Genomic DNA, 23,789 nt, shown 5'->3' with positions numbered 1-23,789 from the left:
CACATCTTCTTAATTGTATGCTTCAGTTTTCTCTTACTAGAAAAGTGGAGGAGAATGGAGGTTGGAGTCTGTACCAATACATAACATCCTTTTACTTTTTATACTACTTTGCTTGGTTAGTGTGTCTTATAGTGAGACAGTGGTCAAAGGCTAGATGGGTTCAAGGTGGTGATGGGATTACATCAGGAATTGGCTCTCTTTATTTGCAGTGATGATGGACAGGTTGACAAATTAGGTCAGGAGTCTCCGTGGACTATGTTTTCAGATGGAAGAAGAATATCCAGGAAGGCGAGAGCTGCAGGTGGCAGGATTGAAGATGCTAAGATCGGGAGTGACCAGGATGGACAAGATTAGAAATGAGCACATAAGAGGGACAACTCGGGTTAAGCAGTTTGGTGATAAAGAGGCAAGGCTGAGATGGTTTGGACATGTGAAGAGGAAGGACAGTGGCTATACTGGACAATGGATGCTGAATATGCTTCCCGGCAAGAGGAAAACCTCAGAAGAGGTTCATGGATGTAGTTGTGGTGAACATGCAGAGGGCTGATGTGAAAAGGACAGCTTGGGATAGTGGGAAATGGAGGCTGATGATTTGTTGTGCTGACCTCTTAAGGGAACAGCCAAAAGAAGTTTCTTAGCCATTATTGAGGTTATTGTGTTTACATTAAACTGTCTGCTATAACAGCTAGTGTAGAAAAACTGAAGGCAGCTGTTGTCTTAGTCTTGAGTTTTTGCTGCCATGTTACAACATGACATCAACTGTATAGCAGTTCATTCTTGCTGTTGCTCACAAGCAATATAAAAATGTCTCCAAGGTCCACCATGGGCTCACAGGTTGCACTGCAAGCACCACTAACATGCTTAGTAGGTATCAATAGTGGTCCAGTATTATATTTTTTCTCAATGGTTATTGTTATGTTCCTTCCTTCTTAATAAGCATTCCAGCTAAGAAAAATACTCAATATTAATACTGATAGAACCCCCGACGCGCACGCACACACACAAAACTAAGTATCCCGAACCAGCATGAATACACATGGACGCTGCAGTTTGTAGAATTATTTATTCTTTGCTCCAGTCCAAAGGACACATGTTCAATCTGCCTAGTCTTAAAAAACATGATGCTTTGGCAGCCTCTGAATCTATATATATAAAAAAGTCACGTGTGGCATTTGAGAGCATCACATATGTGTAACACCAGCTTCACATAATATACACAAACAGCCCTTGTTGAACAATGATGAAAGCTTCATCCATTCAAAAAACAAGAGAAAACACTGTAAGTGAATATTATTGTGGCAAGTATAGAAAAAAAAAAAAGACTTAATGATTACTGAGCAAATGAGCTAGGTCAAAGTCATGCTGCAGCGCTTTTGTGATGAATAAGATCATAGCTGAGGAATATAATTTTGTTTCGTTTGAGTGATAAATCCCTGAAAAAAATATTCCAGTATCTCATCTGACTCAGTCTGTGCCTTTGCTGATATTACACATTGATGTAATGCAAGCAAATCTGAACATGCATCTCTGAAGCAGGAAGAGTGGCTTAATCTCAAGTCAATCAGATCTTCCCAGGGTCTTCTTTCAGGGTAACTGTTCTGTTGAAGATGAGCTGCAGTGAAAGAAGGAAAAAGGTTTCAGCTCATATTGCATAAATGTTTTTAATCCAGACCAAGACTATCAAAGAATTAACTAAAGTTAATTGAAATAGAAGCTTCCACAAATTTGTACAAACCTCGTTTTAAATAAATAAATAAAAAATAAAAAAAATCTTTCCGTACCTTATCTGCAGTGCTGTCTGAGTCCACGGAGAAGTAGCCGACTCTTTCAAACTGGAATTTATCAAAAACCTTTGCTCTCTTGACTGAGGTGTCCACTAAGGCACTACTGATCACTTGCAGGGAATCCTAAATTTAAAAAAAAATGAAGAAACAAATTAAGAAATCGATGTGACTGCTGACACTTCAAAAGCCTTCTGTTGTAGTTCAGAGATACTCACAGGGTTGATGTCACTCAGGAAGCCATTAGGCACTTCAGATGGATCTTCTGGATGTTTGTGCAAGAAGCTACGGATACAAGGAGATACTTGGTTAGGTGAATTCTCTAGTTATATTATTTGTGAAATGTTTGTGAATGATGGGTAATTGTTTGTGACTTACAGTCTATCATAGAGGCGCACTTCACACACCAGTGGCTCACTGACCCAGTGGATAAAGGCCTTCGGTTTCTCTGCGGTCTCAGAACTGCAGCAGGTCACCTCCAGTTCCACCACTTTGCCCTGAGTGTCCTGAGAAATGGTTCAGAGCAACATGTGTGTCATAAACCAGATAATGAAGTAATAATGACATTTTACTGCCGCAATTGAATATTCTAGAATACAACCTCTTGTTTAATATAACTAGATCATATTTTTATAAAACTATGTCGTTTGACTGGACAGATATATGTAAAACCTTCACAAATATATTGTGATGAAGAAAAGTTTGAAGGGCCTGTTTATGTTTTTACAGGATTAGAGCATGGAAAACACATTTTAATTTTATTTTATATTGTCTACTTGGTGAAACTGAGTCTTACCTTGATGATTTTCTGGACAGAGATGACATACCCAGCATGCCTCAGGCCTACAGGTTGTTCTGGAGTCAGGCGCTTGTAGCCCTTTTCCATGACCTGCCAAAGAAGAGAATAACCTCATAATCGTTGCCCATCTCAAAACCAAAAAGAGCACAAAGAATTGCTGCTTTTTAAAATCATTTATTTGGAGGTTTCTCCTCTCTGACCTCTCTGAAGTCACTTTGTTCAATGAAGACTGTGCGCGTGAAAGGAACCGTGTGGCTGCCCTTAGCTTCGTCGGCAGGGAAGTCCGGGACTCGTACATCTGTCTGAAAGAGAAGACAGAAGGATTATTTTCTCCTAAAATATAATGTGAAAGAATATACTAGGTCAAGCGATTTGTTTTATAAGCAATGTACAAACCTTGAAGTTGTCAGGAAGGTTCGTTATGGTGACTTTGAGTGGTTCTAGCACAGCCATGGTTCGAGGTGCTGTTTCATTCAGCACATCCCTCACACACGCCTCCAGTAAGTGGGGCTCGGTCGTCGTTTGGGAAACTGTGACTCCCACCTGTGAGATGTGTACAGTGTTAGCACAGCACTTATGAATGGGACTTGTTGTGGCATCCAAAAGTTCATCATTGCATTCATTTTGCCTACTCGTGCACAGAAGTTGTTGATCGCTTCTGGGGGAAACCCTCTTCTCCTCAGTGCAGTCAGAGTGAAGAGTCTGGGATCATCCCAGTCTCTGTAATTAGAAACAAATATTTAAGAGTTACTTAACGCAGGCTATGCACAATGAAGACATCAGAACAATAGCTGTGGTCAAAAGGCTGCATCAATTCCCTACAATGAAGTAATTAACTAGTTTGTTTTAATAGCTTTTAACATGCTTGGGGAAAACTAAGGTCCTACTCAGATATGGAGTTTAAAACATTGGTGAATCCAGAGAGCTGCTGAAGTCAGCTTTTGTTGGATGTGCTGCTTTCGGATAAATGTCATGTACAGGTTTGTCCCAATATTTTGTCCTGTTATATCAGGGAAAAACTACGTCTGGAAAAAGTTTTTTTGCATTGCAAGCCTTAGAAATGTTTCTATTTAGAGTGCTACACAATTAAATGATTTTCGAATTATACTAACTGAATACAGTGGGGCTGAATTCTTAATTTGAGTGGTCTATATCTGGTGGAAGCTCTGACGTAAGGGTTTTTACTCTTAAGCCTAAATTATGGTCCTGCAAACGTGTTCGTCTCCGTGCATGTTTCTGTTCAGACAGCGAGCGGAAAGGGTTTTAAACCAACACCAGACCTGCTCCTGTGCAGTCTTCCAAAATCCCCACTGCACATTACTGGACGCAAATGATGTGTCTGCCGAATGCTGATTAGTTTACAAAGCTAGATCAAAAATCAGTACGAAAAGCAGAGACAGCTGCTGCTCAGTTTCACTTCAGCTCTTTGTATGTTATAACTTCTCCATGGACCAACAACAGCCCACAGACTGGTTATACCACATACTTTGTACATCGCCTCCATAGAAAACAGAGCTCTGTGCAGATGGACAGGCCATCCCCAGGCTACGAAACTGCTACCACTGCTGAACCACAAAGTCTGCTTTAGTTTGTCTAAACATTTTGTGCAATACAGCATCTCATGCGACATGTGAGGGGAAAAAAACCAAAACAAAAGCATACAGCTAACTTTTCTGTAAAAGTGTTGATTTCTACAGCTTTTTCAGTTTATCTCAAGGTATCTAATTAAAAGGAAATAGTGCATAAAGCCTTTTATGTTATTCTAACAATGAAATCAGAAGTGACTTTAGAGTTTATCTCTATGACAATTAAGTAAAAGGGCTTTAGTTGAATGGTAACAAAAAACTGGAAATATAAAACACTTTACCAGGTAGGGATACACAGGTAGACATTTAATATGTAGTTATATGCCAGTGTTGACTTTCAACACAAAGTTGATATTATTCTCAAATCTAAAAGACAGACTTTCAGCTACATTTTATGTTAATGACATAAGGCCACTGATTTAAATAACTAAATTAACCTCCTAGGACCTGACGTCCACATGTGTGGACATCACATTTTGGGTTATTTAGACCAAAATACTCAATTTTACTCTACAAGGGCCTAATATCCACTTTCGAGGACATTATACTGCTACTGTTCTATCAAAATTTTAAACGAATATCCTCATATGTGGCTTTTATTTTTCTTAAAAACAAAGGTAAAATAAATAAATAAATCTGGTAATTCTTTGTTTTTACATTCATCGGGACCCAATATGCCCAAATATCAAAGAGAAATTAAAAATGCATGCCGTGGAAGAGTTCGGGTCTTAGGGGGTTAAATAAATAAAATTGGCTTTATCTATGGATCTCCTTATCCAATTCAGGACTGTGGGGCTGAAGCCTATCCCAGCTATTACTGGCTAAGAGTTTGGGCAAATCCTGGGCACGTAACGAGTCCTTAATAGTGATTAATAACCAGTATGTTCAGTTTTTTTTGCCATGTTAACATAGCTAACCTTGTGTTTTAGATTCAGCTCTGTGCTTAAAATAAGGTTATTTTAAATTAAATTATGAATAGAAAAATAAAACTGTTGAATCATAAGCATAGTATGTGAATATATGTACAGTCTAATGGTTGAATTCTAGCCTTTTTATTATGATCTATTACAAATTCACATTTATTTTTTATTTTTCCACACTGCTTTGTAAAATATTTTTTATATAATTTCTTTGACATGTGAGGGTCTTTGTTCTTTGATTACAATCCCCTCTAGGGGTCAAATACCTTGCTGCAGATTTTTTGTTACCCATGGCCTTTAATCCTCAATGACTTTATGTTTACCAGACTCTGATTAACACTTAAGAGTTGAAACACGTTGGTCTATCTTTTCCTGCCTACACCTAAAAATAAACTTGTTACATTATTTTACAAAGAGATGGAGTGCCTCAGCAGCCCTTAAAAGCAGCATATTTCCTTGCCACTTCTATTAATTTGCATTACAAAGTAAATAATTAAGTCTGAAAAAAAAATGTCAAAAAGAAATCCTACTTTACCTGACAACGCCCGTCTCGACCAGTTTGATGATTTTCCTCTTGGACACAACAGTGTAGGTGAGGTTCAGCCGCCCATATTCCCACTGCACAGGGCAGTACAGATCCAGAGCGTTACACAGCCAGTAATATGATGAACGCCTGACAGAATCACAAAAAGGTCAACAACAAAAACAGTAATGTCATTCTGTAAGAATCCAGCAAAAGCTAAAATGAACCTAATGAAGATGGGGGGGAAAAAAGTCCTGTATACCTGGCTTGAAACTCTTTGGTACACAGTGAGTGTGAAATATTTTCAATGGAGTCACACAGACAGTGAGTGTAGTCATAGGTAGGATAGATGCACCTGCAAAGAAAGATAAAGCAAGTTCACTAGGAATACATTGTTGTGAGAAAAGATGTTGTGGGTTTTTTTTATTTATACCATTCATCTCCTGTCCGATGATGCGGTGTGTATTTTATTCGGTATGCCACAGGATCCATCTTTCCATCCTCCATGACCATCTTCATCCTGAGGGTGGCCTCTCCCTCAGCAAACAGGCCCTTCTTCATCCTCTCAAACAGCACCAGCGACTCTTCGATGGGTCGATCTCTCCACGGTGATTGAGGAACATTATGGCCTTTCAGCTCCTCGCCTTTCTGATGGCACACATACGCGTGACCCCTGAAGGCGGAGAAAAGAAATGAGTCAAACACCATCCGTGCACCAACATCTCCACATATCCTGCACTCACCTGCGAATAAGATCCACAGCAAGGTCATAGAGTTGCTGAAAATTGTCAGAAGCGTGTGTGACGGCATAAGGTTTGTAGCCTGTGTGAGCAAAACAGGGATATGACAATGGCTCCATGAATGTAGAGAATGTGCCCAAGAACATCAAAACATTTATGCACAAAAAACTTACCCAGCCACTCCACCATATCCTTGATGGCAGTGAAGTATTTCTCCTCTTCCTTCTCAGGATTTGTGTCATCATACCTCAGGAAGCAAATTCCATTATTTGCCTATGGGGGAACACAATGTTTAGAGTAAACACCTGCACAAGAGAACATTCAAAAGCTTATATGGTGTTGAAGAAGAAATTAACTTACCTTTGCATAGCCAAAATTAAAGTTGATAGCTTTGGCATGCCCAATGTGAAGGATACCGTTGGGCTCAGGAGGAAAACGGGTACGTATCTAAAGACATGCCGAGACAGGTAAATGGGATCAATGTTTTTTTTTTTAACTATGTAAGATTTGTAACAGTTCATTCAAGTCGCGAAAATATTATACCTGTCCACCTGTGAACTCCAGGTGCTTTTTAAGCAAATTCATTGTATTCGGTGTGATCACGTAGCCCTCAGTTGTATAATTTTCTCCTGCGCGGTCAAGAACAAAGAAATAAACATAGTTCAAAGTCACAATAACCAAGTAGACACATTGACAAAAGTCCCCCTTTTCACATGAATGCTAGAAAAGCTGGTGGTGAGGAGTGCTCCATTCTTACATGGGCTCAATCTGACTTTTTAAACCAGGAAACCAGCAAGGGAAAGTCTGTCTAATGTCCGAGCACATTGATACACAAATAAGCATTCCCATACACATAGCTTTGTTGGTTAATTTTTTAAGAAACATTGAGGGCTGCAGTGTGAACAGATTAAGGAAACCTTTTTCAGGTGCAACAAGATCATTTCATTTCTAATTGTCTTCACCTGGTTTATGGAACTTCAGTGCCTCTCCTCTGAGCTGCTCCATTAGTGACTTGCCCTCCCCAGAGACTGCATCACCTAAACAATCAATAAACAGTTTTAAAAAGTACTTCAAGACAAAAGCACCCCTGTCTGTTTTTGACTTTGCTGCTTACCGTTCACCGCCACCTCCTCTTTCTTCACCTTCACGTCATTCTCTGTGACTTTAGCTTTCTGTGCCTGAAAGATGATTATATATTGGTAAATGGTAAATGGCCTGTATTTATATAGCGCTTTACTAGTCCCTAAGGACCCCAAAGCGCTTTACATATCCAGTCATCCACCCATTCACACACAGGTGATGGCAAGCTACATCGTAGCCACAGCCGCCCTGGGGCGCACTGACAGAGGCGAGGCTGCCGGACACTGGCGCCACCGGGCCCTCCGACCACCACCAGTAGGCAACGGGTGAAGTGTCTTGCCCAAGGACACAACGACCGAGACTGTCCAAGCCGGGGCTCGAACCGGCAACCTTCCGATTACAAGGCGAACGCCCAACTCTTGAGCCACGATCGCCCCCATATTAATTACAGACCAAAAAAATCATGCAATGCATTTCTACCTCAGCTCTACACAGAACTTACAAAATTAACTCATTCTGAAGCTTAAACACACTACATATCATTTAGTTGATTGGCTTTTTGTGTGTGTAGATTAACTATCTGCTGGACAATGTTTTACCCCAAGACAGCAAAGAATTTGCATAAAAATGGCTCCAGAAATGTTCAACTTTTTAATAAGATACACCACTTTTACCTTGGGCTTCTTTTCTAGGTCAGCCTCTGTTTTGGGTCCTAAGAGGTGCAGAACCTTTAAGATGAAAGCCAGAGCTTTATTATTTGAAAGAATCCCAGCGACCTTCACTGCAAATACTTAACCACAATGACGTTGCAATAACAGAAGGATCTTTTCCCAGACATACCTGCATGTCCACCTCATTCTTGATCACCTTGCCATCAGCCCATTTTAGAGCAGTGCGTGCTTCACCTGCACCAGACACAGAGGCTCAGTGAGAAATTATTTTTGGCTGATAGGCTTCAGCAGCTGCAATAATATTTAACCAAAAGGTGGGAGCTCATACCCATTAGCAGTCCCATGTTGAAGTGGTACCTCTCCTTTAGCAGTTGATCCTTGTGCTTTTTAATCACAGCTTCTACCTACAGTACATTACACAGTTACAGTGCATACCACACCCAGTACAGCACGTAAAAAGACACACTTTTGGCTAGAACACTCACTGCTTCCTCAATCTGCTCAGGTGTTATGACTACACCCACTCCACATGCTTCGTCAAACTCCTTCTGGTTGATGGGGTCTTGTGGATGACCCTTCACAAAGTCCAAAGCAGCTACAAAAAAAATATTCAGAAAGTGGTTTATGTAATCTCGGTTTCATATACACGCGCGCGCGCGCACACACACACACACACACACACGAGTAGTATCTGACAAGTCGAGGAACCCCACGACTGAGTGTATCGGTGCAGCACGGAGAAAGAATGCCTTTGGAATCAAACACATAACTCGTTTTGTGACACTATGATCAGCTGACCTGTGCTGATAATCTGGCATTCACTACTTCTGGTAATTTTTTTCTCAAGTTTCATAGGGTATATTGCTGATTTACCAACACCTAGATACTATAAAACTAGTACAAAACATAAAATTTGGTGAGTGAACCTAATCCATTCATCACCTTAAAATAATCATTTAAATAGGCGAAATCACAATGTTTGTGTGTTTGCTGATATTTGAGCAGCTTGAAGAGTTACATTTCAAATTACATGCCACTTAAAAACAGACAAACAAAAATGTTATGATGTTTATGCTTGCTCCTCCTCAGTTGCTTTCTAGATATTAAAATACTGCAACTGCAACTTTACATGTGCACCATGAACGCATCACAAAGACGAGAAGCAATAAGGATATAATGATGATGTAACTGAGCTGTGGGATGTCATTATTTTCTAATTAAGGATCTCAAACCAAACAACCAATTTACAATCAGAATATACCACTCCACATAGTAACAAGGAGAAAAGATAAGTAACTAAAATAAATTAGGCAAAAAAATAATGGATCCTTTTTCAATTAACTCCAATTTCATTCACATTCTTCATATTGAGTTATCATTTTAGACATGTAACACTTTTTAAAACATTTAAATGTATACAATTCTTTAAATTATAATGAGAGTTCCACAGTCGTATACCCCTAACCGTTGGACTCATTCATCTTTGTGTAGTCCTAGCTGCTTAAAATAAAATTTCCTTCTGCTGTCTTCTCCCCCCGAACACATTAAAAATACTCTTTGTAACTTAAAAGGCAAAATATTATTTTTAGCCTTAAACATAATTAATAGTGTCCGTAGTTTCACTAAATCTCCTAATTTTAATAATTTTGATTTTATAAAGAATTTATTTGTATGTTCTCTATATTTAACGTTATGAATCATTCGTAGTGCTTTCTTCTGTAATAAGTTTAGAGGTTTTATAGTATTCTCATATGTATTCCCCCAAACTTTGACACAGTAACTAAAGTATAAGAAAAAAAGTTAAAAATATAAAATGTGCATTGTTTTGTAGTCTAATAAATCTCTTACATTTCCCAAAATATAAATGTTTTTAACCATCTTCCTTTCTAATATACTAAATATGTGATTTCCACGTCAAATTTTCAGCTACTATTACACCCAAAAAGCGAAATTCAGTAACTCTTTCAATCAATTCTCCATTAATGGACATAATGACTTCTTCCTCCTTTACACAATTGCCAAATAACATGAATTTCGTTTTTGTCAGATTCAAAGATAATTTATTTATATCAAACCATTTTTTTAATCTTAACATCTCAGAAATCATAATTTCAACCAAATCTTTCAAATTCTCTCCAGAGCAATAACAATTTGTGTCATCTGCAAATAAAATAAAATTTAACCTTTTTGATACATCACAGATATCATTAATATATAAATTAAAAAGTTTAGGTCCCAAAATAGAACCTTGAGGAACGCCACATACAATCTTCAATCTTTCAGAGGTATTGCCGAGATAATGTACATATTTTCTAAATAACTCCTTAACCAATTCAATGCCACTGATCTCACACCATAATTATACAATTTAGAAATCAAAATAGAATGTTGTAACGTGTCAAAAGCTCTTTTTAAATCAACGAATACCCCAACTGTGTATTTATTATTATGGGTTGCAGATGAAATATCGTCAATGATGCTAATGCCGTTGATCTATTTTTACGAAATCCAAATGGATTTTCATTTATTAGTTGATTTTTTTTCAATAAAACTATCAAGTCTTTGCGCAAAACGTTTTTCAAGCACTTTTGAAAACTGTGACAAAAGAGACACTGGCCTATAGTTGTTAAAACTATGCTTATCTCCTGATTTATATAAGGGTATCACTTTTGCCACTTACGATCAGGAAATACTCCTGATTGTAACGAGAGATTAAAAATAAAGCAAAGAGGAATACTTATACAGTCTAAAGTCTTTTTAATTATAACCATGTCTATACCATCACAGTCAGTAGATTTTTTATTTTTAAAGTTTTCTACAATTGCTACTATTTCTTTTATGGTAATATCAGCTAAGAATAAGGAATTAACCACTCTACTTTCTCCTTTCCAGACTTCCTCATAGTCTGGGTCGTCATATTTTCTAATTAAATTTGCTAAAGTAGGCCCAACATTTACAAAAAAGGAACTGAATTCGTTTGCTACTTCAATCTTGTCATCGACAACTTGATTATTCTTAATGAAATAAATAGGCCGATCTGAGGGTGTGTTCTTGTTACCCAATACTTCTTTAAAAATATTCCAAATGCCCTTAATATTATTCTCGTTTTCCTGAAAAAGTTTATTATAATAGTCTTTCTTGGCTTTCCTCAATATTAATACCAACTTATTTTTATAAGTATTTATATCACCTCCTGCAACCACTTTTCTGAGTATACGCACTTCTTTTGCGGTTCGGACTCTTTCTGGCATTTCTTTGGAGGTGGAGGACCACCAAAGAGAACTAATGGAGTGAGAGATTCCCACCATGCAAGCTCCTTTAATTGCTTAAAGGAGCTTGCTTCTTTGACATCTTTAAGAGTTCTAATCAAATGTCTGTCCTCCTCCAGAAAATCTTATGTACGCAAACTGGCGTTGCAACTTCTTATCTGGTGCGCGTCTTTTATTTTGACAGCGAATGTGCACCTGCAGACCACTTATGTGCACCCCTGTATATAGTTGATTTACCAACACCTAGATACTATAAAACTAGAACAAAACATAAAATTTGGTGAGTGAACCTAATCCATTCATCACCTTAAAATAATCATTTAAATAGGCGAAATCACAATGTTTGTGTGTTTGCTGATATTTGAGCAGCTTGAAGAGTTACATTTCAAATTACATGCCACTTAAAAACAGACAAACAAACAAAAATGTTATGATGTTTATGCTTGCTCCTCCTCAGTTGCTTTCTAGATATTAAAATACTGCAACTGCAACTTTACATGTGCACCATGAACGCATCACAAAGACGAGAAGCAATAAGGATATAATGATGATGTAACTGAGCTGTGGGATGTCATTATTTTCTAATTAAGGATCTCAAACCAAACAACCAATTTACAATCAGAATATACCACTCCACATAGTAACAAGGAGAAAAGATAAGTAACTAAAATAAATGAGGCAAAAAAATAATGGATCCTTTTTCAATTAACTCCAATTTCATTCACATTCTTCATATTGAGTTATCATTTTAGACATGTAACACTTTTTAAAACATTTAAATGTATACAATTCTTTAAATTATAATGAAGAGAGTTCCACAGTCGTATACCCCTAACCGTTGGACTCATTAATCTTTGTGTAGTCCTAGCTGCTTAAAATAAAATTTCCTTCTGCTGTCTTCTCCCCCCGAACACATTAAAAATACTCTTTGTAACTTAAAAGGCAAAATATTATTTTTAGCCTTAAACATAATTAATAGTGTCCGTAGTTTCACTAAATCTCCTAATTTTAATAATTTTGATTTTATAAAGAATTTATTTGTATGTTCTCTATATTTAACGTTATGAATCATTCGTAGTGCTTTCTTCTGTAATAAGTTTAGAGGTTTTATAGTATTCTCATATGTATTCCCCCAAACTTTGACACAGTAACTAAAGAATAAGAAAAAAAGTTAAAAATATAAAATGTGCATTGTTTTGTAGTCTAATAAATCTCTTACATTTCCCAAAATATAAATGTTTTTAACCATCTTCCTTTCTAATATACTAAATATGTGATTTCCACGTCAAATTTTCATCTACTATTACACCCAAAAAGCGAAATTCAGTAACTCTTTCAATCAATTCTCCATTAATGGACATAATGACTTCTTCCTCCTTTACACAATTGCCAAATAACATGAATTTCGTTTTTGTCAGATTCAAAGATAATTTATTTATATCAAACCATTTTTTTAATCTTAACATCTCAGAAATCATAATTTCAACCAAATCTTTCAAATTCTCTCCAGAGCAATAACAATTTGTGTCATCTGCAAATAAAATAAAATTTAACCTTTTTGATACATCACAGATATCATTAATATATAAATTAAAAAGTTTAGGTCCCAAAATAGAACCTTGAGGAACGCCACATACAATCTTCAATCTTTCAGAGGTATTGCCGAGATAATGTACATATTTTCTAAATAACTCCTTAACCAATTCAATGCCACTGATCTCACACCATAATTATACAATTTAGAAATCAAAATAGAATGTTGTAACGTGTCAAAACATCTTTTTAAATCAACGAATACCCCAACTGTGTATTTATTATTATGGGTTGCAGATGAAATATCGTCAATGATGCTAATGCCGTTGATCTATTTTTACGAAATCCAAATGGATTTTCATTTATTAGTTGATTTTTTTTCAATAAAACTATCAAGTCTTTGCGCAAAACGTTTTTCAAGCACTTTTGAAAACTGTGACAAAAGAGACACTGGCCTATAGTTGTTAAAACTATGCTTATCTCCTGATTTATATAAGGGTATCACTTTTGCCACTTACGATCAGGAAATACTCCTGATTGTAACGAGAGATTAAAAATAAAGCAAAGAGGAATACTTATACAGTCTAAAGTCTTTTTAATTATAACCATGTCTATACCATCACAGTCAGTAGATTTTTTATTTTTAAAGTTTTCTACAATTGCTACTATTTCTTTTATGGTAATATCAGCTAAGAATAAGGAATTAACCACTCTACTTTCTCCTTTCCAGACTTCCTCATAGTCTGGGTCGTCATATTTTCTAATTAAATTTGCTAAAGTAGGCCCAACATTTACAAAAAAGGAACTGAATTCGTTTGCTACTTCAATCTTGTCATCGACAACTTGATTATTCTTAATGAAATAAATAGGCCGATCTGAGGGTGTGTTCTTGTTACCCAATACTTCTTTAAAAATATTCCAAATGCCCTTAATATTATTCTCGTTTTCCTGAAAAAGTTTATTATAATAGTCTTTCTTGGCTTTCCTCAATATTAATACCAACTTATTTTTATAAGTATTTATATCACCTCCTGCAACCACTTTTCTGAGTATACGCACTTCTTTTGCGGTTCGGACTCTTTCTGGCATTTCTTTGGAGGTGGAGGACCACCAAAGAGAACTAATGGAGTGAGAGATTCCCACCATGCAAGCTCCTTTAATTGCTTAAAGGAGCTTGCTTCTTTGACATCTTTAAGAGTTCTAATCAAATGTCTGTCCTCCTCCAGAAAATCTTATGTACGCAAACTGGCGTTGCAACTTCTTATCTGGTGCGCGTCTTTTATTTTGACAGCGACTTATGTGCACCCCTGTATATAGTTTAATCCCACCCACACACACACACACACACACACACACACACACACACACACACACACACACACACACACACACACACACACACACACATATATATACAGGAAGTGCAGAATTATTAGGCAAATGAGTATTTTGTCCACATCATCCTCTTCATGCATGTTGTCTTACTCCAAGCTGTATAGGCTCAAAAGCCTACTACCAATTAAGCATATTAGGTGATGTGCATCTCTGTAATGAGAAGGGGTGTGGTCTAATGACATCAACACCCTATATCAGGTGTGCATAATTATTAGGCAACTTCCTTTCCTTTGGCAAAATGGGTCAAAAGAAGGACTTGCCTTCTTCTTAGTTCTATTTACAAAGTATAAATCGTACCCTTTGATACAAAAATGACAACCCATATTCTCATCTAACCATGTTTCAGACAGAGAAATTATTTGGAACTTGCCTCAAACTATACAGAAAATCTTCAATCGAAGCAAAACTTCTATAAAGACCTCTGCAATTAATATGAATTAATGAAAATGTATTAGCTATTTCAACCTTATCCCTGAATTGCTCCTCTGTATAATCTTTACATGTGACATTAATTGTATTAAGCACATTCCTTTCAGGGTCAATACCTGCTTCAAAATCATATGGTTTATGATCTGAGTCATCGAGCATTATGCATAATTATTCTAAGAATATCTATTTGACCTCAAAAAAGAAAGGGATCCTTAACAATCGCACATTTATTTATCGACATATTTTAAAGTCCGTTGATCTTATCTTCTTCCATGTCCAATTTACAACTTCCTTTTGTCCTTTTCCACCCGAAGTAGCATCTGTTCTTGTAAAGGATGAACTAATTGTTTTTAAGCTCATAGTCATGATTGGTCGTAACCGTCTGCCTATCTTGGTAATGTTATCTCGTATAAATGTCCAATTCCCCAAGATCCTTAATCGTTATAACCTTGGCTTCTACTGGTGTTCCATTAAGTTTAATCATCACTTTACAGTTCCTGGTCCAGGTTGCTTGAATCTTTGTCTCCTTCCGTAATATGCGAGCTTGTCTAGCAATATCTGCATTTCTTTTTATAAGATGTTCATTCAAATATACTCCGCTTCCTCTCAAAAGGCTGGACTGCCTCAGCAAGTCAACTTTGTGTTTACGGTTTACAAATCTCACTACAATTGCTGGAGGAGCATTAGTGTGCCTCCTAGGAAGGGTATAGCATGCAGATATATTATTACTATGCAGGGGAAGTTTTTTATTCGAAAAGAATTCCACAACCTCCCGTTCCAACGACTGTAGCTCCTCCGTCGAGGGCTCGTCTTCTCCTCTTTTTGCACCGGTCCCAGACTCGGTGACTCTCGCATAACTCCTGTGTTTAGTTTCCAGACCCGTAATAATCACTTCCTCAAGTCGAGCCTGCTGTTCTAGATCGTCCACCTTCCTTTCCAAAAACTGGATTGTCTTGTCTTTCTCCTTAATTGGGTTTTTTAGTTCTTTGATTTGGTCCATCATCGACATTAGTATTCCTTGTTGCTTTCAGAGTATTTTTTCCTGAGCACTTTATATTTATTTCACAAATATTGTGCTTAAAAAGAATTTGTGAAAAAAATTTGCAGTAATTTGACTCAGATCATAATATAATTGGAGCACAAATTATGTTTAAAATATTTTTGGAAAACTTTGCTGGTTAAAACTGGGTCCACAACAGACCTTCTTTCAGTCGCTCTCCTTAGGGGTCACCACAACAGATCATCTACTTCCATCTCACCCGATCCCTAGCATCCTCTTCTATCACACCAACCCTCTGGATATCCTCCTTCACTACATCTATGGATCTTCTCTGTTCCTGGCAGCTCCTCTGCTCACTGCACACTCAACCTGACCTGCTCTTCTGATATACTTATTTCTAAACCAAATTATCACATCATCTTGAAGTTTGCCACCCCCAGCTCGACCTCTTGTTATCTTTGTGAGTACCATAACTTCCAAACAGCAGGTCTCACTAGTATCTTGTAGACATTCACTTTCACTTTTGCTTGACTTCCAAAACTTTGATAATTTACCTGCAAGCTGTAGTTCTGTGCAGATCTTACGCTGAGCTATACTTTCTGAAAGAAATGCCAGGCGTTTGGTGTCTTTAAGGCGAGATGCCATACTGTACAGCAACGTACCCATGGCTTTGTCCACTCCTGAGGCCCCATGGACACGTTGGGCCTATTGAAAACAGAGAGGAAATTTAAGAATTATTAAGAATTTGTTAAAGACAAATAAGGAAATTGCTAATAATCACTACTTTCCTTATCTTGACCCTGGGGGCCTAATAAAGATAAAATAATGGATGGTTTACTACCAACTAAAGAAATATGAAAGTAAAAGTGTAACTATGGCGTAATGTACACAAAAGTTACAAGAAGGTCAGGGTAGGTCTATCTAAAACTATAACCAGTGTAGCATAAATAAATGAGAAGTTTGTATACAGCTGAGCTGTACAGTCAAGTGTCAGTCGTTTTCACAGCTGTGCATTCAGGTAGTTGAGTTACCCCATAAGCGTTAGGACCAACCTGAGTAATTGCCTCCTTCAGGGAAGAACTCAGCGAGTCATTCTTCAGAGTTTCTTTCGCTTTCTGCTCGCTGAGTCCAATGGACGTGAAAAGTGTCAGCGTATCTGCCATTATCCCGCCGAATTCACCGGTTAAAATCGGAACAGCACAGACACACCACCGCCACACACGACTTTGCTTCCTAAAGAGAGACCAGAGACCACTTCCTCTGGAAAGAAAAAAAACGTGAAGTACAAAGAATATTAGCCAATAGAACTCTGCGGGTTTGGATCTCACTGACCAATCGTAAAGGAGATTTACTAAGATTACCGCCTACTACGATCGTAAGAACCAATCAGGATTTGTGTTGACACCAGTGAGGGACGGGTTACCGGAATCTGGGTGATGTTGCATCAGATTTTAGTAATTCCTGACAATATGAATTTTTGAGGATCATTACTTGTTATCTATACTAGATAATATTTTAAACAATTATTACGGAAAATTTATACTTTTCACAACTTTTCATATAAAATAATTGCGCCTTTCCGACTCAGTGTAAGGTCTTTGTCGTCCATCATAATCTATGCCAAAACATCTCCGTGAAAGTTATTTACTGGAATGCCGCGTAGCTTCCTGGAAAATACTTCTGTATTTATTATTGTAACCTACCATACACGCCGGATTACACTACTATGCGTTTAAAAAGACTTTACTTTACTGTAAAGTTTGTTATTAATCACTAAACAGAAACTGTAAACAGCAGAATTATGGCCAAACATGCGGTGCTGTCATCTGGATCAAAAATGTGGAGGTCTATGTCTTGTTCGAAGTCCGAATTGCGTCTCGATCTCACTCTTGCGTGTGGACAATCCTTCCGGTAAGATGGTCAAAATCACGTCCAGCCTTTAAACATCAAATGCAAGTTGAAGCGGTTTAAAGTCTTTGAATTAACTCACATCTCATTCCCGCAGATGGAGGGAAACAACAGAAGGACACTGGACCGGTGTGATGGGAGGGCGTGTTTGGACTCTGACCCAAACAGATGAGACTCTTTGGTACCACGTGTACAACAACCAGGACAAGCAGAAGGAGGGAAGTGACAGGAAGAGAAGAGTTGGTGTTTCTGTCTTGGACAAAAATACAGCAGAGAAGAGATTCAAATGTGCTCCAGAGAAGGAAGAAGATGAGCCTTTGGCTGTTTCTTCAGTACAGAATAGAGAGCTGGACGAAGAGATGCTGAGAGATTACTTCCAGCTGGATGTGAGGATGGGGGACCTGCACAAGGAGTGGGGAGCAGCAGATTGTCACTTCAAACACATTGCAGAGGTCTTCAAAGGTCAGTGTGTGAGTTTGTGTTTGCACAGCCTTGCTACTACATATCACTTATTACACAGTAAGGTGTTACTGCTATGTTTTATCAAATTTCATAAATACTTTTTTGTGGGGGGGGTTTCCTGCAGGTGTGCGAATGCTGCGCCAGGACCCCACAGAATGCCTGTTTTCCTTCATTTGCACTTCCAACAACCACATCTCTCGGATTCAGGGCATGGTGGACAGACTGTGTCAGGCTCTGGGCTCACCCCTGTGCCAGCTTGATCAGACCTCATACCACGACTTTCCTTCCCTGTCTGCGCTTGCAGGTGCTTGAAAAGTTTTGCCACAGAACTTAAATCTATGTTTGTAATCTTATCAAAACCTTTACTGTCAGATGAAGACGATACTGAGAGTCTGAAGATATTCATCCCACTAGTTTTTTTTATTAACATTAACTGACTCATCTATTTTTATATTAATTTTGTTGGCATTTGCCTTTAATGATAGTAGAAACAGATAGGAAAGTGGAGAGAGAAAGGAAGACATAAAGCAAAGGGCCTCAGGTCGGGCTGCTGATTTCTGGCCATATGACTTATGGTCACCTGCTCACTAAACCAGCACCCAGTGTACATCTTTAACGACTTTAAAAACAAGAATCAGGTGGACAAGTTTGAATTTAACTGTGTTCAAGTTTCAGCTGTTGATTTGAGATGAAGTTGAAGAATTTGGAGGTAGTCCTCCTCCATATTAGTCCATCCACTTTGTGCAATGTACCAGTATCATTTGCTGCAAAACAGACCCAGAGCATCATGCTGCCACCACCACGCTTGACAGCTTGTACAGTGTTTTTAGGTATGAAAATCTCACCTTTACTCGTTCAAACATAGCTACTGTCATTGTGGCCAAAAAGCTCAATCCTCATCTCAACGGACTATAAAACCTTTCCTGCAGATAGCAGTTGGTTTGTCCATGTGAGCTGCAAATTTCTGAATGTCCTAGCCAATTTCTTCTCATCCGAGGGTGACAGTTTGGGTATTCTTCCAGGCCTTATAGTAATAGAAAAGTAAATAGTGTTTCCACATCTGTAAAAAGAACAGTTCAAAGAAATCCTTAAAAGCCCCAAATTACCACGATATTCATGCCCATGATGAGTTTGTGAAAACTTCTGACCACAACTATGTTCTATGTTGTTTCATTTACTGTTCTTATCAGACAGCAGCATAGAGGCACGTCTTAGGGATCTTGGTTTTGGATACAGGGCTCGGTTTATCCAGCAGAGTGCGAAGCAGATTCTGGACAACCATGGGCCTCAGTGGCTTGAAGGTTTACGCAGCATCCCATATCTAGAGGCCCGTGATGCTCTTCGCACTCTTCCTGGCGTTGGTACAAAGGTACAGCAGATATTTTTGGGGGGAGAAAAGGCAAAAAAAATGTGATGTTAACTGCTAACATACAATCAAGGCTTTGTGTCATATTTTAGGTGGCAGACTGTGTATGTCTGATGTCCCTGGATAAGCCAGAGGCTGTACCTGTTGACACACATGTGTGGCAGATTGCTAAACGTGACTATAAATACGCTGCCAACAATGGACAGAAGAGTATCACAGAGAAACTAAACAGAGATATTGGTCAGTATTCACATACCTGTTTAATGGTATGGTTTAAGCCCTGGTTTTAAACACTGGTAATAAAATGTTCAATCTAATATTTCTACACAGGAGATTTTTTTCGAAAGCTGTGGGGACCCTACGCTGGCTGGGCGCAGTCTGTGAGTGTCAATTTCTGCAAACTGTCTGTCTCTTATAGCAGGTCCCCTGTAACCACAGAGTGTCTCTCTTGCTTCAGGTTTTGTTTTGTTCAGACCTCAAGAAGTTCCAAAGCCTCAAAGAGATGGCACATCTAAAGCAACCAGTGAAAGATGAAGATGGTGAAGAGGAAAAAATGCCATGCAAAAAGACTAAAGTAAAAACTGAATGTACAGGAACCGTGGGGAACTTGAAAGCCAAGCCAGCATGTCACAAGAAAGCAAAGATTTCTGTTAAGAAAGAGCCGGTAATGTGAGGTAAACACATTACCGGCTTTGATTCAAATCAGGCTACAAAACCACACATTTGCACACACTGTGCTTGTTCAGCATCATGTGACGTGAAATGAAATGTGGAGATGATTTATCTTTCAGAAACACGACAGAAAATGGATCATTATCTCTTTCTCTGGGTTTTTATATAATTGTGTTGTAGCATCACTTCACTGTAACAAACAGAGCACACTAATGATTTTTTTACAATAAAAAATAAGTACCTCGCACTCTTTTTCTTCTGTGTAAAATGTTGATACCAGCAGAATCACAGCCATCATACATACAAGTGTGAATAAATTTCACACTACATTTTTAGGCAATAATTTACCAAAAAACATGCTGGATATAGAAATATGATACAAATTAAAACTAATATATGCAAATTCATACTTAATTTATATATTTTTCAAAATTTCATCAGAAGTTTGAATTTTCTGGCTTTTGCTTCATGGTTCAATTCTGAAAATACTAAAGTCATCATGAGCATATTGGCATTTAGTTTTGCTAAAACGTTGTCAGAAGAGGGCCCCTAGATGGCAGTACACAATGGAAGATGGTGCTCTCCAAGACATCATATGGTGGGGAATTCAGTTTTAGACAGTGTTTTAAAATCTGAGAACAAATTGCACTTTCTTCCTGGGTGAATACTTTCTCTCAGGCCGCCTGGCTCTTGTTACAATAAGTACTAATGCGTCACGGCAATTGCGTGCACGCTGGAAAAGGTCACAGCATGGCAAAGTGGTGCTGTGTTTCTTTAAAATGCATTCCTTACACCAAAATAATATTTCTGTCTGTTAGATCATGAAATGCCATTAGAACGGGCTGCTGTGAAGGGCTGTAGGGTCTGTATGTTATGTATAGGCACTGGCTGACTGTGTCAGCTGGTCTTTTTATAGCAGGGATTGCAGTTATCTGCTGTCAGTGCTTGGGGTGACTGTGACTGTGTCTAGTGACGGCATGTTAATGTCTCTTGGGCTGCCTGACTTCACTGTCCCTTTACAGCAATGACTATGCATTATTCTTGTTTCTTGAGATTATACGCAGCTGCATACTTTAGTGTGAAGCTCCAGAAATTATTTCTCATATGTACGCTTAAGCGTGTAGGTGCATCATATACAAGTATGTCCAGTTTTGGCATATGTGCGCGCACGTGCGTGTGTGCGCGTACATCCATAGAAGTGTTTTATTTGTGGACGAGAGTGCAGCCATGTGAGTTAATGAATATGTGAGTCAGCTTTCGTTCCCATTCCGGTTGAGCTGGGCAGAAGCTGGGCCCCAGCTTTAGGGCAGAGTCACACTGAAGAAGAAAGACAGAATAAAAATAGAGCCGAGAGAAGCAAAAATTAATAAAAGAGCACAAAGGGGAGATGGGTGAAAGTACGCTGGAGGTAGGGGCAGGATATTCAGTTGACACACAAAGGCTAGAACAACACAACAGTGGCCTGTGTATTATGTAAGAGATGGGTCTCAGCTTGTGTTCTGTCCTTGGGGTATTGTTCAGTTAAAAGGACATCTCCATGTGCCTACTTTCTGTAATAAGAAGGTCATTACTTTTCAGAAGCACCAGAGGGCCCCACATTTAGAGCTCAAGTAAATGAGGAAGGCCTAACTCAATTTCCTGAAACAGATCATAAGCTGCATATAGTAGCTTGTTTTTATCGCACCTGATCTACAGAGAAGTTTGGGAAACCTGTTGTCATATCAGATTCCCAGATTAATGCATGATAGTGATGAATTATAATTATACTACTGAATTTTCTCTCATATAGGTACATTCATAGATTTTAATCCGATCCAGTACAGAAGCTTTGGCACACTTGTATAGTTAGTAGTTTATACCATAATTGTATACATAGACCTAATTCACCTGTGATTTTATTTTAATTTTGCAGGTTTTGTCCAGATGGTTATAAATCAAAACTAATCTTACAGCAGGAAATGATTAACCACAGTATAAAAAAATATGTCATTTGAATATAGACATTTCAAGTACACATATACTATTAAGAATATTTTAAAAAATGTGCGTAGCAGTGCTGTGAAAAGTCTCAAGCCACCCCTCATTTCATTATATTTTGTTAGGAAAATGATTGGAGTGATTTACAGAAATGAGCAAATGTGGAAATTTAGTATATAAGACAAAAACAGGGCTAGTATAATTCTAACTGAACTCGCTGTCATTTCTTTAAGTAGTCTTCAGGACTAGTTCTGCAACATTTTGTGTACCATGCAGGTTTTTCCACTTTGGAAAAACAACTGCCTGGAGGGACAATAAATCTTTTGTCCAGTATAATGACCATTTTCCCGAAGCCTTCGTTACTCACTATGTTTAATGGACACACATTTTTGGCCAAAGGAACGTGACTGTGTTGAAGATTTCAGTGCATCTTTGTGAGGTGGATGGAAACATCGTCGTACCGTACTGGCACACTTTTATGTTTGTCTGAGTTGATGCTGGACGATTCACGTTAGCAAACACTGCACTGTTTTACTTAGAGACAAGCTCTTCAGCGTCTGCTTTGCAGGACATTTGAGCTTTGGTGTATATTTGTCTTTTCCCCCTCATTCTTAAGGAAATGACTTTCAGATATCATCAGCTATAAATATGTTTGGAAATCTTTGGAAATTTTATGCCAGTGGCATTTTTTGCAGATTTGGTGAGAGAAAATTTGCAACAAATGATGTGTTTTTGTAGCAGATTGTTAGTAACAAATTGAAGAAACTTTTTTTCCCTGTTTGCTAGGTTTTCTGTTATTTGTAGACACAACACTGGTTCATTCCAGTTGAGTTTTCTGTGCTTTAATGATTCACAGGTCAGTGTTAAGTGGTTTAACAACTACAAAACATTCCTCTGAAAATATTCAGGTACAAAACAAAAGCGAAAACCAAAAAAGGTGAAAAAGCAGCTAATGTCTAAAGAAAAACTTTGAAATACTCTGTCTGAAGAACTATTTTTATTTGAGCTCTGATTCTGTTTCTCCTCTTTGTGAGCTCAAAAGTGGTCTCTGTGTGCTTTACCTCCACATTTTCTGTCTCCCACTAAAAGTGATGGATGTTATTATTTCTGATTAGTAACAGGCAGTATTATATAACAGTATCTGACAGACTAGCTAAACTGGATCAAATTTAAAGAGAACTGTGTTGATTTACTAGATGTGGTGTAATCTAATGCTGTTGGATGCAGCTGTGATGGACAGGATAGCAGTCCCCACATGGAAGTCTGTTTTGGGGGCCCAGAGATGGGGAGATTATTCTTTAGAGCCTAGACAATCTTATGGGTGAAGGGAAGCCACAGAGAGAAAGACTTTGAGCAGCAGTGTTTTAGATCTTAAGCTTTTCTAACTCATGAGTGTGTGGATGGACGTTAGCATATGAAGGTGTTGGCTGTTCTTAAAGAAAGAGGCTTATTTTGTGGAGAAAATTAATACTTTCTACCATCTGATGGGATCTATGCTTGGCTTGCTGCGATTAAGGTTTAATCCCTTATAAATTGGGAGGAAGAAACAGGTTGTCTGCTTCAGGGTTATATTTCAGCACCCCTACCAGTATCAATTCAAATGACTAAGTGGAACGTATTCACCACATTCCTGTACAAAGGTGGTATAGAAATATGACCCACAGTATTTATGGGTGTG

The 23,789-nt window shown here is 38.0% G+C and overlaps 2 protein-coding genes across 2 annotated transcripts; one reads left to right on the top strand and one right to left on the bottom strand.

Annotated features, from left to right (window-relative positions):
- Positions 1-1,044: 1,044 nt before the first annotated feature.
- qars1 (glutaminyl-tRNA synthetase 1) lies at positions 1,045-17,799 on the bottom strand. The gene is made up of 24 exons (XM_085443393.1): positions 17,717-17,799; positions 16,779-16,986; positions 16,281-16,431; positions 8,586-8,695; positions 8,429-8,504; positions 8,270-8,334; positions 8,104-8,157; positions 7,464-7,527; positions 7,312-7,386; positions 6,893-6,978; positions 6,710-6,796; positions 6,523-6,622; positions 6,353-6,431; positions 6,043-6,282; positions 5,872-5,964; positions 5,622-5,759; positions 3,213-3,300; positions 2,977-3,123; positions 2,781-2,882; positions 2,578-2,670; positions 2,160-2,287; positions 2,000-2,066; positions 1,782-1,907; positions 1,045-1,612 (listed from the first exon to the last, which is right to left on the bottom strand). Exons 2-24 carry the CDS (start codon positions 16,887-16,889, stop codon positions 1,562-1,564), a joined length of 2,331 nt encoding a protein of 776 aa, XP_085299519.1. The 5' UTR covers positions 16,890-16,986; positions 17,717-17,799; the 3' UTR covers positions 1,045-1,561.
- Positions 17,102-20,375, top strand: ogg1 (8-oxoguanine DNA glycosylase). The gene is made up of 7 exons (XM_085443394.1): positions 17,102-17,637; positions 17,732-18,096; positions 18,221-18,400; positions 19,287-19,465; positions 19,555-19,702; positions 19,793-19,842; positions 19,920-20,375. The coding sequence occupies exons 1-7, from the start codon at positions 17,528-17,530 to the stop codon at positions 20,133-20,135; spliced, it is 1,248 nt and encodes a 415-aa protein (XP_085299520.1). The 5' UTR covers positions 17,102-17,527; the 3' UTR covers positions 20,136-20,375.
- The last annotated feature ends 3,414 nt before the right edge of the window (positions 20,376-23,789 follow it).

This window comes from Copadichromis virginalis, linkage group LG20 (genome assembly GCF_057382275.1).
Source record: "Copadichromis virginalis isolate Kocher_CV1m ecotype Utaka linkage group LG20, C_Virginalis_male_GT1.1, whole genome shotgun sequence".
Lineage (NCBI taxonomy): Eukaryota > Metazoa > Chordata > Actinopteri > Cichliformes > Cichlidae > Copadichromis > Copadichromis virginalis.
This window is presented reverse-complemented; position numbering and strand designations above follow the sequence as displayed.

What these genes read in the sequence shown, in the direction of transcription:
- qars1 (XM_085443393.1), bottom strand. Translation starts at nt 16,889, where the DNA reads ATGGCAGATACGCTGACACTTTTCACGTCCATTGGACTCAGCGAGCAG. An exon ending in TGAAGGAGGCAATTACTCAG is followed by an intron (nt 16,432 to 16,778) that starts GTTGGTCCTAAC and finishes TGTTTTCAATAG; the next exon opens with GCCCAACGTGTCCATGGGGC. An exon ending in GGATATGGTGGAGTGGCTGG is followed by an intron (nt 6,432 to 6,522) that starts GTAAGTTTTTTG and finishes TTGCTCACACAG; the next exon opens with GCTACAAACCTTATGCCGTC.
- ogg1 (XM_085443394.1), top strand. Translation starts at nt 17,528, where the DNA reads ATGGCCAAACATGCGGTGCTGTCATCTGGATCAAAAATGTGGAGGTCT. An exon ending in TTCCCTGTCTGCGCTTGCAG is followed by an intron (nt 18,401 to 19,286) that starts GTGCTTGAAAAG and finishes TGTTCTTATCAG; the next exon opens with ACAGCAGCATAGAGGCACGT. An exon ending in ACGCTGGCTGGGCGCAGTCT is followed by an intron (nt 19,843 to 19,919) that starts GTGAGTGTCAAT and finishes CTCTTGCTTCAG; the next exon opens with GTTTTGTTTTGTTCAGACCT.